General features: G+C 39.9%; 1 protein-coding gene across 1 annotated transcript in view; it reads left to right on the top strand.

The window, feature by feature from the left end:
- The window catches only part of LOC122797766 (protein brambleberry-like), a 439,351-nt gene that overhangs the window by 84,355 nt on the left and 337,134 nt on the right, over positions 1–17,862 (top strand). The window contains exon 3 of the mRNA XM_044066288.1: positions 5,490–5,618. Within this exon, the coding sequence (XP_043922223.1) occupies positions 5,490–5,618 (129 nt within the window). The remainder of the gene's footprint in view (positions 1–5,489; positions 5,619–17,862) is intronic.

Consider the following 17,862-nt stretch of genomic DNA (forward strand, 5'->3'; position numbering starts at 1 on the left):
TGCATGTTATTGTTGGACTATAGCAATATTCTGGATCTTAAGGATAATATTTTAGAAAAAATTAATACATATAATGATGAACATGACTTGAAAAATCAATTGCTGGTAAAGAATCAACATGTATTTTAAAATTTGACACAACTCCTAATGGGTTAAATAATTAAATTAATTGGAGATATCATATCTACTTTGATTAATAGATTGTTTTATTGTATTGTTTAAATGTAATTGTTTAATTGAAGGGTGTATTTAGGCCGGTTGTATTGTACAAATGTTATACTCCTTGAAGGCTTGTTATAACCGAGACGTCAGAGTGTGCCTTTTAATAAACTACAGTGTTGGATCATCAGTCGGTGGTTTTATTCTTCATTCGTTTCTTCATTTGTGGTGGTGTTGGAACTTAATGCATCTTACTGTTGGACTCTCTAGTCACCAAACGGGTAACTTTATCCTGTTCTAAGGGTATTTCTTTATTCAGCTGGTATACTTTGTGTAGGAGGACAGCAGAAGCTTCAGATTAAAAAAAAAATTGGATGCTGTGGGTAGGGTGGGAGGAAGAAAAGTAATTTTGCCATCAAATGTCAAAAATAGTCTGGTTTGCAGCGATTACATTTTGAGAGTGATGAAACAAATGTGCATGATTCACAGCAGCTATCCTGAAAAGGAGCGAGACTGTGGCTGCTTAAGTACCATAGCCCATGTCAGATGGAATTTAGTATGCTTTAGTTTTGTGAATGCACCCGGTGGAGAAGACTCTCTAAGAGAAACAAATGATACAGTAGTTACCTCAAGCAGATGTGAAAATGTTACTATATTTGGCCTAGAAAGGAGGCTGTAGTGCTCCTGCACAGTACATTTAAGAGACCACATGCTGATACTGCTTTAATTAGTTCACTAAACTTCAAATGTCCATTTGAGAGAACATTTTATCCTTCTAAATAGGATTTTTGTATAACCAGTGTACCTACTTGATTGGCTTCACCCTTTATCTCCATGTGATTATTATACTGCAATGATAGGAGGTACTGCCAGTCATGCCAGAAGTAGGGCAGTGGATGTGTAACCATATTCCAGCACAGCTAGCTGGAGTTTTGTAAAGAACTGTCATTTGTGTATCATACTGATTTGTACAGATCCTTCGGTTTAAAAATGTATTTGCAAAGTTGCTTGTGTTAAAACATATCAACAGTGTGCCCTGCTTGGGAGAAAATAAATGTACATGTATTATTGTAACTGAATTAAATGTATATGTTTGGACAGAGGATACTGGAAGGAAGAGGTTAATCTCAATCCACCTGTCTACGAAATACTAGGCTTGGCCATCTCGCAGTTTTGAATGAAGCCAGAGATGCAGTGTCTGCAAGAAGTATGGTTTATTAGTTCCTGTAGGAAGAGTCGAAGTGTTTTATGGTTTTGTGACTTCCAGGAGCTGCAGCAGGTCTGAGCAATGCTTGTGTGTGTGTATTGACATGTGGGTGCTAAAATCCTAGCAGCTTCTAGTGTTGGTGATAGCATGGGAACAAGAAGTCAGATGACCAAGATGTATATGATGTCATTCTGTTCAGAAATGTTTTAATATTAGAGGAAACCCGAAGTCTCAGGAGCAGTCTGTTCTTGGATCCTGACAATAGAAGACCACTCCCCCACTTCATCTTGCCTTGCGCTAGTACATGACCAGGGACTAGTACTCTTTAGATTAGTCATGAAAATATAGTGAGAATAGTTAAGTATTGTTTTTCTGTAACTGTGAATCTTTCCATCTGCGGTGGTGTTTCCTGTGATTGAAACTCTGGTGTTTACTTGTAAATAGATATTTAGTATTTTTGTGTTTTTATTTATTATTAAATATATTTAAACTTTATTGTGGCTGGTCCTTTTAGAAGAATATTTAAGTTTTGAGTGTATATGCACATATTTGGTGATAACTCTGGCCACTCATGAAAGCCTGGCTGTTTGGTCAACATTACCATTTGTATTAATATTAACTTCACTTAGCATAAGTGGATACCCTTTTAGGAGCCTTATAGAAACTGACTGGTGGCAGTGAATCTACCTTGTAGTCCTGGCAGAGTTGGTAGAGTGGGTAATCTGTGCCAGCCTTTCCCGTGTGTGTCAGCTGCTTGGAGCAGGGACATGCACTGGGTTTCACAGACAGAGTGCTGGAGGACTTGGCTTGGACACTCTGCGGAGGACCAAACTCTACTGCTGTGCCAGTGGGGAGTTTTATTGGGGGCCTTGAGGGAGACAGACACCCAGACACCCCGGGCTGAGTGTATGCCCTGTATGCTCTTAAGGGAAATTGTGCTTGGTGCAGAGAGGTATGCATCTGGAAATAGTGTATCCATTTGTATTCCAAGTGAATGAGGATTCAGGCTCCTTGATTACTGGCCCATAGTGGGGATGTCAAATATGCCTCTATGTATTTTTTTAGTAGTACTAATTTATGAAATGTCAGAAATATTTGACCATGCTTGGATATTTTATTACTGGAGATGTTAGAGATGCAATTGTTCTATTGGCTCTCTTCCAGCCATTGTCACTTCATGTAATCCACTATAAAGATATGAGAGTATGGCAGAATTGTGATTTTCTACTCATGGTGGTGGAGCTTTGGGAAAAGGACGGGTGTGAAAGGGGTGAAATAATATTCGCAGAGCATTGGTTCATACTACATTGGACATGTTTTACTATGATGGCATCTAAAAAATTAGGCTGCATAACAGCTATGTAAAGTGTAATAGAACAGTCATAAAATAAGCTTCTACTTGAAATTAGAATGCAATAGATAAATGCTGCAAAATGTTAGAAATCCCCATTTATAATGAGGGCAATAAAGTTGCAGCTGTTTGTGGTTTGAGAATGCAAGAATGTGGAAGAACTAAACAATCACTTCTCAGTGCAAATAAACCTAGTTAATTACTCTGTAGAAATAAAACTTGATGGCACATGCCATGAATTAGATTGCCTTCTGGGTATCTTGCTGTGGTAATATTTCTCAGTATGTTAAAGTGCCTTTAAATAGTATTACTATACCATAAAATCAGTCTGTATTTCATGATACCAGTTAATGAAAGGACTTATGCTGACCAGTGAGGCAATTATGATTCACATGTACAGTATGCATTTATAACATTCCTGTTTGAGGTACCCAATGCTACTTTGGGGGAAGCATTAAATGACAGTGCATCAAAGCCAAGGATCTGGTCTGTCAACAGTGAGGCTGAAATCTGTTGGATGGATTAGCTCATAAATTAAGTTTTTTTTTTCCTGAATTCACTTGCAGCGTACCTTCGTTGAAGGTTGTGCGTCAGGGCTGGCAACTCGGCACGTAAAAATCTACTGCCAATCATTAGCGGACCGGTGTTCCGCTGTGGCAACCCCTAACTAGGAAAAGCCGAAAGACACAACAACTTGCATCTATTTCAGCTGCAAGTATATTAAATGTTTGATTATATAGGGCATCAGTTTAAAACATGTACTGCGACTTTGTCCATTTCTACAAACATGATCTGTTCTGAGACAAACTTGTTTGGACAACTTATTCCAGTTGAACTTGCATATGGGATATAGTTATCAGTGGAACCAGAAAACTGCAGCAAGGAGGACTGTTATTGTATCCCTTTTTACCATTGTCTTGCAATTTGAAGCTCTAAATGTCTACATAAAATGTGGTGCAGAGAAAGATAGCAAAATTGTTAAATGTTCATCCATCTTGGACAAAAATGAAGAGTAAAGAGAGTGCTAATAAAGTCTGAATGCATGTATCTTAAAGGTAAGGATGGTACTGAGTCTGCTTTTCCATTGCTGGATATTTTTTGTTTTATATTCCTTGAAACAAAAGCATACTGCACTACATAGACTTTACTGAAGTACAATGATTGGGTTTGGGATTTTTAAGGACCGCATATCTTCCTTCTAGAAAATGGGGTAAGTAGGAAGATGCCCTGCATTTTAGGTAATGCAGATATGTTGTAATCCATGAGAGTAATTTAGTGATTAGGGTAAATATTAGAGTTGTTGCAGTTACTAATGCTGTTGGCCACTTTGTTCCTCTGAAAGAAGCATCACACAGCAGTAGCTTCAATGCAGTAAAACATGCCTATGCAGTTGCATGATTTTATGCCCATCTTCTTTTCTTTTAAACTTATAAAATATTTCTATAGCTAGCCTTCTAATATTTGACCCAGAAATGTTAGTGAATTTCTCAGAGCTGTTGACTATGCAGCTTGGAGATGATGGCACTCAAAAACAATTTTCGAGCTTTGCAGTGAGCATTAACAACTGTGCTGTGATGACTCTCTAAATAGTAAAATGCAGACTTGTTGATTTTTTTATATTGTATTGTTTTAATTTAAAAATGTAGTTTGTACTGTAGCATGTGCTTTCATGAGTAAAGCAGTCTTTGGCAAGGGTCTAAGGTGAGAAACACAAGCTATTGCACTTAAGTTCCTGTAGTGTTATATGTATTACAGTAAGATACAGTTGGCTGTCTATAGCATAGACATTACTGCAAGCCCAACCTAGGGATGTTGATGCATGAGCCTGAAGTGCCTTGCAATCACTGGGCAATCCACACCCCCCTAAATGCCTTGTTTCACTTAAAACTATGCATCTATTTTTGCACTACATTTAGCAGCTAATGCATGATGTTTTGTAGTATATTTCAATGCAAAATAGTTGACATGCCTGTTTTATGTAACTGATTTCCATGTCGTATGAATTTTCCAAGGTAGCCATTTCAGGGATCCCTTCTGCCAAACTGTACTGTTGCACTGTCCAGTTTATAGCCCTACACAACACCTCATATTAGTTCTTGCAGGTGAACAAGTCCAGATGATTAGGCCTATTTCTTGGTTTTTCACTAGTGTTCTAAGTTACACAGCCTCAAAAAAATCTTTATAGCCTCAAAATCTTCACATCATCAAAAAGTAAAATATTCTAATATGCAACTCGTAATGCTTCCCTCCCATCAGTTTTTAAGTTGATTTAGCTGACTGTATCCTTACTGCATGCTAAAAATATTTACATGGGTAATCATTTTAGTGGCAACTCCTAAGAACTGAAAAACACATATGCAAGTATAATGCTCCCTCAAGACCCATTCTTTTCCCCAAGCTGATTTGAATTTTATTTAAGGGTGGCTTTTATGATATTTATTTTCTTTACTCATGTAATATTTTACTTTTCTATGCTGTATATTCATATCTACTCTGGTCAAAAAATACTTTGCAGAGTCTGATTTAACTCCCAGGTTGGAGCTGTTTTCTGTTGCTGTGAGGATTATTTTTGGCTTGTTCATTTACTGTCTTTCTACACTGCCTTATTTCCGGTTTGTGGGATTTATGCTTCAACTTTCATCAGGAGGTTTTTATCCTCTTTTACTGTTCCTGCTCAAGTACTATATTTTGAAGTTTTAGTGCTTATTACTATAAATGTGCTTAATTTGTGTCAAAATCATGAATCCTGCCTTTTTTTTTTTGTTTCTGAAGGTCATTGCTCAGCTTCAGTCCTCCTGCAGTGACATGTCTGAAGAAGAGCTGGCCAAACTTGGAGTTCAACTGTACAACTGCCAGGCAGAAGTTGAAGGTCGTAGGACATACCTCTGCACAGAGGAAATGGTAAGAATGCACAATATGTAACGTCTATTGGGGAAAATGGAGTCTGTGATAAAACAGTACCTGAAATGCATAGAAAATGACAAATTATTTTGCAGTGTGATAAATGTAGCATAGAACAGAACTGCAATGTTTATAATAGCTTACACATTTATTTCCTGATATGTCTTAAGTTGGACAACATGATCAAAATGGCCTATTAATCAGTATTTTGACATCTGAACACTTATATTTGCATTTGTTTACTGGAATGGTCCACTGAGCCAAAAAGTGCCCATTTTAGTGGAGGCCCATGGAGAAGCTCAACATATAAAAGAAATGTAAATACAATCACATTTTCTACATACATAGAGAACTTAAACACAATCTTATCAATTTCTAGCTAGAATAACAAAGGCAGTATACATTGTATACAAAGTACAATATATCATCTGCTTTAGATACTGTAGAGTGAAGAGCAAGACATAGTTGCATAACTGTTAAACAGAGGTGAGAAAAAGTTAGTGAGATCAGGTGGGGGAAGATGCTCTGTAGTCGTAGCCACATGTACATTGCCAGAGGGCTAAGAGATGCTGTTTGAGATATTTGAAGGATATGTGATTGGAAATAGTTCTGATAGAGCTGGGTAGGGAATTTCAAGTTTTAGCAATGGTACATGAGTAGAGAGATTGACCAACTGCTAGACTATTTGCATTTTTAGACTGAATTGATTTTCAGATTGGGAGGGCTTATGGAGAGTAAACAGGGAGGTGAGGGGTGGACATTTGGAAGGTTTGGTAATTATATTGTGAGCTGTGGTTAACTGTAAGTAGGTGATGGGGAAGTCTGAGTCATTTTTGTTTGTGCAGGGAAATGCAGTGATGGGAGGAGTAAGTTTCATTGGTAGCTAACCTTGCAACATTGTTATAACAGGATTTTATCTTGGCTTTTAAGGAGCTTTGAATGTTGGTGAACAAATGGGCACTGTATAAAAGTGAAGGAAGCAAATAGGATAGTGCAAGGGTTTATCTAACGGTGGGTGTGAGGTAGAATTTATGCTTAGAGGGTGCTAGTTTCTGATGTTTTTTTTTATGCAGTTTTGGATGTGTAGATGGAAGGTTGTGTTAGTCTATTATAACTCCTGGAAGTTTAGTTTGTGATACTGCTCTAATGCAGATTTTGTGAATAGATATTAAAATCTGCTCTATTTAGGGGAGTTTTTTTGGGGGGTGAATAGAAGCAGGTTAGTTTTGCTGGGGTTAAGGGCTAGATGGTTGTTCATCAGATTATCGTCTAAACTTTTATTGTCATTCAGAAATTACAAGTGCAAAAACAATGAAATTCTGTGTCTCTGGACTTAATGTGCAAACAAAATATAGACTCTTTTCACAGACATTGCACAGCTATTGCGTCACAGACATGAAGGTAGACTAATATTGCACATAATTAGAAACACATTTTAACACTTTTCGAAGTGAACACTTGCATGAGACTTTAGTATTGCATAGGTACTTGGTTAAGACATTGCATTGATATTTGCACAGAAAGGGACATTTGAGTATTGCACTATGGACCTTGGAGTATTGCACTATGGTTAATTTACAAATTTGCAGCATGTATTGCACTGAAAGAAGAGCTATTTTACTGTATTGCTACTGCCCTAGATGGCCTATAAGTTAGTCCTGGTGAACATTGCACTAAGTATTAGATGAGACTGGAAACCAGGTTAATGTACATTTTGAAACAGTTTTTACTGACCCAGGTGGACATAGTGTAGTGGTTACTAGAGTTCAGCAGGCAGCAGCCTGATGACATTAGGGAAGACGCTATTCCTGAATCTCGTAGTTCTGCACTGTATGCTTCAGGAGTACTTTCTGGATGATAGATGTAGGAACAGTCTGGAAACAGGGCGAGTGTTGTCTTTATCATTAAATCATCTTGCAAAAGTTATAAAAAAAACAAAACCAGAACTTAGAAAAACAAAGTAATGAAGCGGAAAAAACATCACCAAGCACCAGTTTATTCCAAATGTTGAGCTTTCGTAAGAGCAATATCAAAGTTCTTCAGAACACAGTTTAAAATCACAATGAAGCTTAAATACAACAATTAAGTCACATGACTAAAAATTCCACCCCTCAATCCTTAAAACAATACATACATCCAGTATAAAGTTATACATATAAAAACACCTACACACACAAACATCTTGCCTGTTTTTGAAATCTAGCATCAAAATTCCTACTTGGGTATGTACAAGCCCTAAGGAAAACACAAATTCAGCTTTTAATTTTAAAATACTATTTATAGTAATGGATTCATTTAAACTAGGGGGTACAGTGGCATTACTCATTGGCTGCCAAATCAGTTTTTATATTCAAGTAAAATTTCATGTGGCACCCCCCCCCCCCCCCAGGTCAAAACTAACTTTTTCTATACAAGAATACTTAATAGAATGCGTGGGAAACATATGTTTGGCTAAATCATTTTTGTCATCCAGCTTGTGAATATCATATTGGTTTTGGTAAATCCTTGTTTTAAACTTGTTCTTGGTTTTACCTATATAAAATGAGGTACATTGTTGGCACAAAGCTATATACACCACATTAGTACTATGACAGTTCAGTCTGTCTAAAATACATGTTCCCCCACCTAGGTATAGACACTACCTCACCTTCCTTGATGAATCTACACTGATTGCAGTGGCCACACTTATTCATGCGCCCACCCTGTAAACCATTCCTACATCTCTCAAACATGGATTTGAAGCAGAAATCTTTTTTGTAAACCATTTGGTTTGTGCCCAGTTTTTTCAATGTACTCTCCATCGGCTCTAAAAATTGTCCATTTGTGGTTAATGTTCTTTATGCCATCAAAATGTATGTTATAAGATAAAATCAATACACAATGAAAATTGATACTTTCATATCTGTTGCCCCTCCCCCCTACCATTGGACAGTCCCCTCCTGGATGTTCCTAGCTGGGGGACATGTGTTCCTTCCGCTCTTTTCCTGGTAACCTCATTAATAATACTGTCGAGGAACCATAGGGGATAACTCCTATTCAGCACCATTTCTTTTAAAACTGTGCATTGTTCCACAAAGACTACATCATCACTAACCATACGGGCTAGTCTTACCATTTGCCCCTTCACTAGTGATTTTTTTTGATGAACTGGGTGAAAGCTTTTGTAGTGCAATAGAGCATTCAAATAGGTTGGTTTCCTATAGAGATTGGATTCAAATCTCTTGTCCACCCTGTTTTTAACCATCAAAACCTCAAAATAATGCAGTATATCTGCATCTACCTCCATAGTAAATTGAAGGAAAGTCGTGCTTGAATTAAGAAAGTCAAAGAATTCCTGTAACCTTTCTCTACCCGCTACCCAAAAAATGACTGTCATCCAAGAAGCGTCCATAAAATGTCCAACATCTGCTAAAATCTAAGCTAAATATCTGTTCACTCTCCCAGTTGGCCAATACAATATTGGCAAACGTAGGGGCACAAACTGCCCTCATCGCTACCCCTTTTAATTGGTGAAACAATTGATTTTCAAAAATTATATAGTTTGCCAATATGTCCCTAAGGTGCCACAATAGTAGAAACTTTGCCATTATCAACCCTTGGATGTTTGCACAGAAATTCTTGAAACATTTCTAGCCCCTCCTCATGGGGTATTACAGAATGTAGATCAGACATCTATGGTTACAAATAGCAATACTTCACAGTATATTTGCTTAAGAAACCTTGGACAAAAAGTCCCATGAGTCTCTAAATATATAACTACATTCTGACAAAAACCCTTTAATGTTCTTTTCCACAAATTTTGCTAAAGGGAGCATCTTAGAGGCTTTTGCATCAACAATCGGCCTCAATGGAGGATCGTTGATGCATTTATGGGTCTTTGGTATACCAAATATGGTGGGGGAGTCCTTGGGTGAGACACCTTGAGAAAGTCCAGGTCACTCAAAGTAATTTGATTATTTAACAACAAGTCTTCAAGCTGTAAATCAATCCTATGATGGGCAATATTCATTTTGTTACATGAAACTTCCTCATATGTATCAGTTAACATCTTGTTAACGTATTAATTTGTCTTTTACATGCATTTGTGTCGTGCACTACATTATTACCATGAAAAAATATTCCTAAGTTAAATTTTCTAACAAGTAGTTTCAACTGTATAATTGCATCTTCGATACTCCCCAGCTCTTGCTGGCACAAAGGTCAGCCCTTTGTCAAACAAACCGGCCCACGCATTAGTAACTTCTACAGAACTATAGTTAAAATTTTTAAAATCACCAATTATGTTTGGGACAATTTTATGTTGTGGCATACCTTCTACCATCTGTAGTTGCCTCTCCCCCTCCCCCTGCCATTCTAGTGGGATGAACCTCTCCAGTGTTGGTTCCTCTGGGGGTATGTTTGTACTGGTTCCCCTACATGTGGTTCCTGTCTCTGCCTCCGATTCTTAAGTCTGACCTACTCAAGAGGCTGAGACTCTAAAGGGCTAGCAGGTGAACTGTCTTCATCATCTCCCTCTAAAATACCCCCCGTAGTCAAATTCACATTACTGTCATTATTATTGTTGTGCCTATTTGAGCCCTGGGGTGGACTAGGGTAAGCTTTCCCTGCTTCATAATCCCTTTTATCCCTCCACAGTTTTATCTGTTTTTTTTTTTTGTTTTTAAGTACATCAATCTTACTCTCAATATCTTTAAATAATCACATTTCCTAGATTCAAACAAATCATTCTTTAACATCCAACCTCTCAATAGTCCCTTTAAGTTCATCAATTTTCTTTTTGTTAGGTCTTACAAGCAAGATTAAAAGTTCACAACCTTGCTTGTTAAAAAGCTCTAATAACTCTCGGTGTAATTCAGAGTCTTTTACAAGTCCATTGGGGGTATTTCCAGCTTCTCAGCCTCTTTAGTACCTGCTCCCTCTTGATGCATTCTTAGAAATAAGAATTTCCTTAACTGGAAAGTAAAGTCTTTGATATTCTTAATTTGCGAATTAAGGCTGCCATAATCCGTTTCTTGGGCAGCCACGTTGAAAGAAAAGCCACTTCTGTCTAACCAGCCATGCAAGGAAAATGCCTCTTCCTGTTCTCCCATACTTCTGTTACCATAGAAACCAACGGAGGGCTCGTCTGAAGTATGAATATCCTGCTGATTCCTCTGGGAAGGAGTTATAATGTCCTGGCTAGAAGCCTGGGTCGAATTTACCCATAAATCTCTCCATATTCCCCAAACGGGCAAGGTTCACATACAAATTGCGATTTAAAGTCTCTAAGCGCTGACAAGTTCCCAATAGAAGAAGCCAAGTCCTGGCATGTACAACTGGACCTGTGAGCTCAGTTTCAGTTCCCATTCATCCTTCAACTGATAAAACAAAGACAAACCTTAGAAAAATAAAGTAATGAAACGAAAAATGTCACCAAGCACAGTTTATTCCAAATGTTGAGCGCTTTCATAAGAGCCATGTCAAATTTTGTCAGAACATAGTTTAAAATCACAATTAAGCCTAAATACAGCAATTAAGTCGCATGAATAAAAATTCCACCCCTCGATCCTTAAAACAATACATACATCCAATATAAAGTTATACACGGATAAACACCTACAAACACCTTGCCTGTTTCTGAAATTTAGCACCAAAATTAGATTATAAAGAACTGATTTGGCAGCTAAGGAGTAATGCCACTGTACCCCCGGTTTAAATGAATCCATTACTATAAATAGTATTTTAAAATTAAAAGCTGAATTTGTGTTTTCCTTGGGGCTTGTACATATGGGGGTATTTGTAAGTAGGAATTTTGATGCTAGATTTCAAAAACAGGCAAGGTGTTTGTGTGTAGGTGTTTGTGTGTGTGTGTGTGTGTGTGTGTAACTTTATATTGGATGTATGTATTGTTTAAAGGATTAATTGAGGGGTGGAATTCTTTGTCATGTGGCAATTGCTGTATTTAATCTTGTGATTTTAAACTTTTCTGAAGAGGTTTGACAGTGTTCTTATGAAAGCGCTCAACATTTGGAATAAACTGGTGCTTGGTGACACTTTTCACTTTATTACTTTGTTTATCTTACAAAAGTTCTTTACTTTAGATTCAGGAATTATTTCAGAAAGCAATGAGGCCTAATGATATTCACCCCAAAATTCAAGAACTACAGTAAGAATGATAACATATAAGTTCATAGGTTCATACTAGGCTATCTTCCCTAGGGCATTTATAAGCATAGCCAGAGTGTGTTTAGCTTTCGCCACCCATTTTAAATAAATTTTGCTATGCCCTTTTTCGAGGTTGGTATACTGTGCCTCTGTCTAACAATGACACAGAAGTGATACCCGGGGTAAATCTACGATCTCCCATCCACTCATCAAGATTCCTCTTGAAGAGAGTCAATGAGGGACTCTGCCTAACCTGGACTGGGATTTTATTCCAGAGTGAAGGGAGCCTGTGGATTATGAATCCATCCCTCCAGCATGTCCTATTTATTTCAGTGCTGAGGTTCAAGTCTGTCGAGCGCGTAGCTTGATGGGATTTGGATTTTCTGAGGTACAGCATGTCCATTAATTCCAGGTTGGACATGGCTTTATATGTCAGGCACAGATCGCCTCTGAGCAGGCGGTATGCCACTGAGTAGAGCTGGAGTTTCTTTAACCGGGCAGCATATGGCATCTGTTTGAGCCCTTTGATCCTTTTGGTGAGGTACTTTTGGGATCTTTTCAGTTGCTGCAGGTGTCTGGTAAGGTACATCCCAAAAGAGGCATTGCACTCAATTATGGGCCTGATGAGGGATGAGTAAAGAGGCACTATGACCTCCCCTGATCTAGATGTGAATCCCTTCATGATTAGGTGGGCTATATAAAATGTTTTTCTAACCACTTTGGCCATGTGGTTGTCAAGAGAGAGATTGCTATCAACTTGGGTCCCCAGGTCCCTAATTACTTCTTCTGTACTTAATGGATTACCATCTATGTGGTAATTTGTGGGCACTTTGTTTTTGCCAAAGGGGATGACTATACACTTTTTGGCGTTTAGCTTAAGGCCATGGCTCTCGCACCAGTTGTCTGTTTCTATGAGGCCCTTTTGTAGGATGCTTGTGTCGGCTGGTGAGTAGATTATGGCGCCCAGGTTGCAGTCCTCTGCGAACTTCGTCAGCCACAGTCCTTCCATGTTGGCCTGTACCTCCGAGAAATATATACCGAACAAGAGAGGTCCCAGGACTGAGCCTTGTGGGATGCCACTTGTAACTGGTTTGCAGTCTGACATGGCTCCAGCAATTCTAACCATGTTGGTTCTGTCCTTGAGCTAGTTTGCAACCCATCTAGTGACATAGGGGTTTATATTTAAGTTGGTGAGCTTATCTATAATGCCCGAGTGGGGTATTGTATCAAAGGCTTTTGCGAGGTCCAGGTAGGCTGTGTGGACCACCTTCCCCTCATCAATGGCCTTTGTGACTGTTTCAAAGAAATCGACCAGGTTTGAGGCAGGATCTTCCCTTAAAGCCAAACTGGGTAGGATCCAGGGTCTGTAGGTCCCCAATATCTTTATTTATGAGGTCCATGATGATCCTCTCCATAGCTTTGCAGACCAAGCTAGTCAGGCTTATGGGGCGATAGTTTCCAGGATCTGTTGAGGCACCACCTTTGTGGAGAGGGACCACTGTTGCTGTACGCCACTCTTTGGGTACATATCCTGTAGTAAGGCTGAGATTGAACAGTAGTTTTATGTTTGGGTTTAGCTCTTCTTGGAGTTCATGTAGGGCAGCCCGGGACACCGTCTGGTCCCATTGATGCTGTGTTTTTTGTTTTGGAGAGGGCGGCTCTTACCTGAGCATCTGAGATGTCAGGGGGGCAGAACTCTGCTGGGATAGATATTTGCCCTTTTGGTGGGGGGGGGGGAGTTTGCGCTGAACCTGTCAGCTAGGATGTTGGCAAGGTCTGTGGGTTTGGTGTATTTTTTGTCATTTTGGACTAATTGTGAGCATATCTGAGAATTCCAACCCATGTTCCTAACATAACTAAAGAAAGCCTTGTGATTATCCTTAGTGTCCTGTGCAATTTTTCTCTCGAAGCTGGCCTTGGACGATTTTATGAATGCCCATAGTTTTTTGCTAATACTAATCAGAGATGCCTTCCCTTTTTGGGATTTTGCTCCATCATGTAGTAGCTTCCTCCTTCTATTGTATAGTTTATGGCTGGGTCCACCAGACAGAACGCCTGCCTTTGGAGGATTGGGTCTTGGTTTCATTTGGGATTGCATGATCCATGCATTCCTGAAGGTGTTCATAGAATGCATTTATAAAGGATTCTGTGGTCTGGGCCATATTTTCCACAGGCCCAGGGGCTTTGAAGGATTCCACCTTGGTTTTGAGGAGTGTGAAATTTGCTTTAGAGAAGTTTTTCACTGTGGTTTTCTGGGCAGGGGGTGGGGTCGGGATGTGAATATCCAGTGAGATTAGTTTATGGTCTGATCTTACCAGTGAGGGATACACTTCTGGTCTGGAGCATAGAGTCCCCATGTTGGTAATGATCAGGTCTAGTATGTTTTCCCCTCTTGTGGGAGTGGTAACAAGTTGTTCCACAGCATTTGAGTTTATAAATTCTAGGAACCTTTGGGCTAGGGTGTTGGAGCTAGAGTAATGCTCCCAGTCTATGTTTGGGTAATTGAAGTCACCCAATATAATGGTGTTTGGAGAGATCTTCATATTTTCCAGTGTACTCAGGAAGGCTGAGTGGGGTTCCTGGGTTTGGGAGGGTGGTCTGTAGCAGGCTATAAACTGGTAGGCAGTTTTACCCATAGTTAGTTGCACATGGATAGTCTCTGATGCTTCGTGCTGTGCCACCAACCTGGAGGTGTGGATATCTTTGAATATTGATACTCCCCCTCCTTTTGTGATTCGGTCCAAGTTTTGGGGTTGAAAATCATGGAATGAGGTATAACCTGGTAGTGCTGGGGTGCTCTCGGGAGCCTTGAACCAGGTTTCTGTTACTGCATGGATATCGATGTTCTCCATGCTAAGGAAAGTTTTGAGTGCATGCATCTTGAGGTTTAGACTTCTGGCGTTGAGTAGCATTACTCTTAGTCTCTTATCCCTTGTGATACCTATGGAGGTGGGTTTGTCTTTTGAGCCTTGCCTAAAAAAAGGCACTATGGGGGGTGGCAAGAGCCTTTGCCAATATCCAAAAGCCCAGGGGGTGATAGGTGCACGCCGTCTCTAGTGAAGCATCGTTGGCTTGTCGAGCATGTCATCCCAGGCAGACAGGCATTGGATCCCCTTTGAATGACAGCAATACTTAAGCCAATTGTTGAAATTGATCATCTTGTCTTCATGTTGTGGCATCATTCTTGGTGAGGTTAAGATGCTACTCAAGGTCCGGGTCATACCAGCCTGGGCTACATGCTCAGAGCTCCTCTGTCTCTTCATGTAGTCCAGGGAGGTACGTCTTGGGTCATTCACACCAGCATGGACAATAACTGAGTCATATTTGTACTTGCTTTGGAGTGACCTGAGTGCTTGTGTTGTAGCGGATCCTAGCGCCCGACAGGATGAACAAGGTCACGGTGAGCTGCCTGGTGTGCGGGATGTGTGTGCCTGACGATAGTCACCTATTACAAGTGTATCAGGTGTGTTTAGCCTTAAGGACTATGACTGTTCGGCACACTGGCTTTGTGAGCTATGTGTTGCACGTGTTTTGTTTTGGGGTAGCGGTTGCTTGGGTGTCTGCTTTGGAGGTCTCTGCTGCTTAGGCAGATTTTTATTTAGAGCCTCAGAGTATGTTTTTGTGTGTGTATGTGTTTGGTTTGCTGTCGTGGTAGGTCTATGTGAGACTGGAATTGTAGTGAGCGTGGTTTCCTTCTCCTCCTGACTGGTTACACCAGTACTGAGTTGAGAGCTTAGCCTCCATTTTGGCTATATGGTTGCATCTCTCACATGTGTTGGAATTTGTTGGGAGGAGGAGAGGGTTGTCTGTGTACATGAGGCAGTTGTAACATTGCCTCAAGATTCCCAGATTCACCAGCTGGACCGGAGAGGAGATTGACAGCTGACCTTTTGGACATGCTAGAATAGTATTGGGAATTCCTTTCTAATTGAAAAGAAGGGCCAATGGGGAACAAGGTACACGGGGGGGAGTTTGTGAGGGTGTAGTGCTTTTAATTTGTTAGTGCTGACTTGTATAATTGCTTTAGTGAGCAAGTGCCAGGCTTTAGAGTAGGAATAGGGTGTTTATTATGAGAACTAGATCAGTTCTAAGGGAAAAAGTGAAGAGCAGACTTTGTGGAGCCGAGAAAGATTCAAACCCAATTAAGCGGCGCTGCCTGATGCTGCACTATGCACAAAATTGCGCAAAGCCGCTCTTAAGCGGGTTTTATACAGGGGGACTTGAAAGAGCTAGAAATTGGCCCAAAACTGCCAATAGACTACCAGATTCTTGTGCTGGGAACACTCCTGCAGGGATAGATAGGCTGCTGTAAGCTCCCCACTGCCACTGGTGAACAAAGAAGCCTCCCTTTATCCAAGAAAGGAAATGGGCAACACAGGAACTTTTCAAAAGTCCAGAATACAGCAAAGCCTGTATTTGGACTACTCTAGGTCAGGAAAGGTGGGAAACCAGGATTATTTTATTTTTTTTTTCTTTGCAACAAACAGCAGGAAAATGCAATAAATATGTAACATAGGCTAGCGCACTTGAGTGTGTTGCCTCAACAGGTAAATGCAACAAACTGTACAAACTTTAAATTACTAGCGCAAAAGAGTGCTAAAGCTGGCTTTAAAGCAGGGGGTTAGAAAGAGATAGGAAATGACCCAAAACGGCCAATAAGCTACAAGTCACTGGGCTGGAACCATTCCTCAAGGGACAGATAGGCTGCTCAGAGCTCCCCACTCTCACTGGTGAACAAAGGAGCTTCTTCCTATCCAAATAAGGATATGGGCAACACAGGAACTATGACACAGCCCAGAGATCAGCAATACCTGAAGACTGGACTATTCTAGTTCAGTAAAGGCGGGAAACGAGGATATATATATTTTTTTAAGTAGCAGAAATTAGGTACAGAAACACAGTAAATGCTTTAATTTGGCTAGCGCACTTGAATGTGTAGCCTACCAGTTGCCTGTATCACTCTGCAGGACACCACGAGGAGCTGTGCAGAGTTGTATACAATAACAAACTTTTCAAATCACAGATTCGCTAAAAAAAAATAAATGGTGTTTAGGCAGAATTAAGACAGCAAGAAAACTGATACTTAATCACTCCAAAGTCTCTCTTTTGTCTCTCTGCTGCTGTGGACTTTGCAGAACACCTGGAAGGCACTTGCTGAGCAGAATACAAGCGTAAAAACTGTGAAAATGAGTTTTTTTATAGCAGGGAAGTGAAAGAGATAGAAATTTTCCCAAAATGGCCAATAAACTACTAACGTCTGAGCTGAAACTCCTCCTCCAGGGACAGATAGGCTGCACAAAGCTCCCCTCTCACAGGTGAACAGAGAAACTTCCTTCTATCCAAGTAAGGTAATGGCAACACAAACTTGTAACACAGCCCTGGATTCAGCAATAACCTGAAAACTGGACTATACTACAGAAAGGTGGGAAACAAGTATATCATTTTTTCCCAGAAAATAGAGCAGATACAATCAAAACAGCACTTTACCCAGTTGACCAGTTAAAAAGCTTAAAACTGAGCTCTGTTCCAGCAGTCTTCAATCAGGCAAGTTCTAACTGCACAGTCCTGCCACTAGGGTACAGAGAAACCTTCTCCAAAAAAGAACGGCCTGGGTCAGTGCAGAATTTATACAAACAAAGCTAGATCCAGCTGGCCTGAATTTAGTCTATGCTACAGCAAGCAAGGCATACCGATTTCAGAAAGAAACCGTTCAAGTAAGCATGCGCACTAAGCCTTTAACCAGAAATTCCCACCTCAGAAGGGCAGAATCTAGCCTCTCCACCCACAAGAGTGCAGACCACAAACCTTAATGTAAAATAACTGGCCTGAAGCCCAACTCCTTAACCTAAAACTAATGCACTTTTAGAATAACAGGTACTGAGCCTTCAATCAGCAGTTCCCAACTTAGAAGGATGTACGCTACCTGTCCTGCCACAACAGTGTAGACCACAAACCTTCCTAATGTAAAACAACTGGTTTGAAGCCCAAGTGCTTAAACCAAAAAAAAGGCCCTATAAAAATTTAAAAATTTAAAAAAAAAATTAAAAAAAATTCAGTAAACTTTTTTTGAAAAAAGGAAGGGGCAAAAAAAAGCCCAAAA

Source organism: Protopterus annectens, chromosome 3.part1 (assembly GCF_019279795.1).
Source record: "Protopterus annectens isolate FY-2018-M chromosome 3.part1, PAN1.0, whole genome shotgun sequence".
NCBI lineage: Eukaryota > Metazoa > Chordata > Ceratodontiformes > Protopteridae > Protopterus > Protopterus annectens.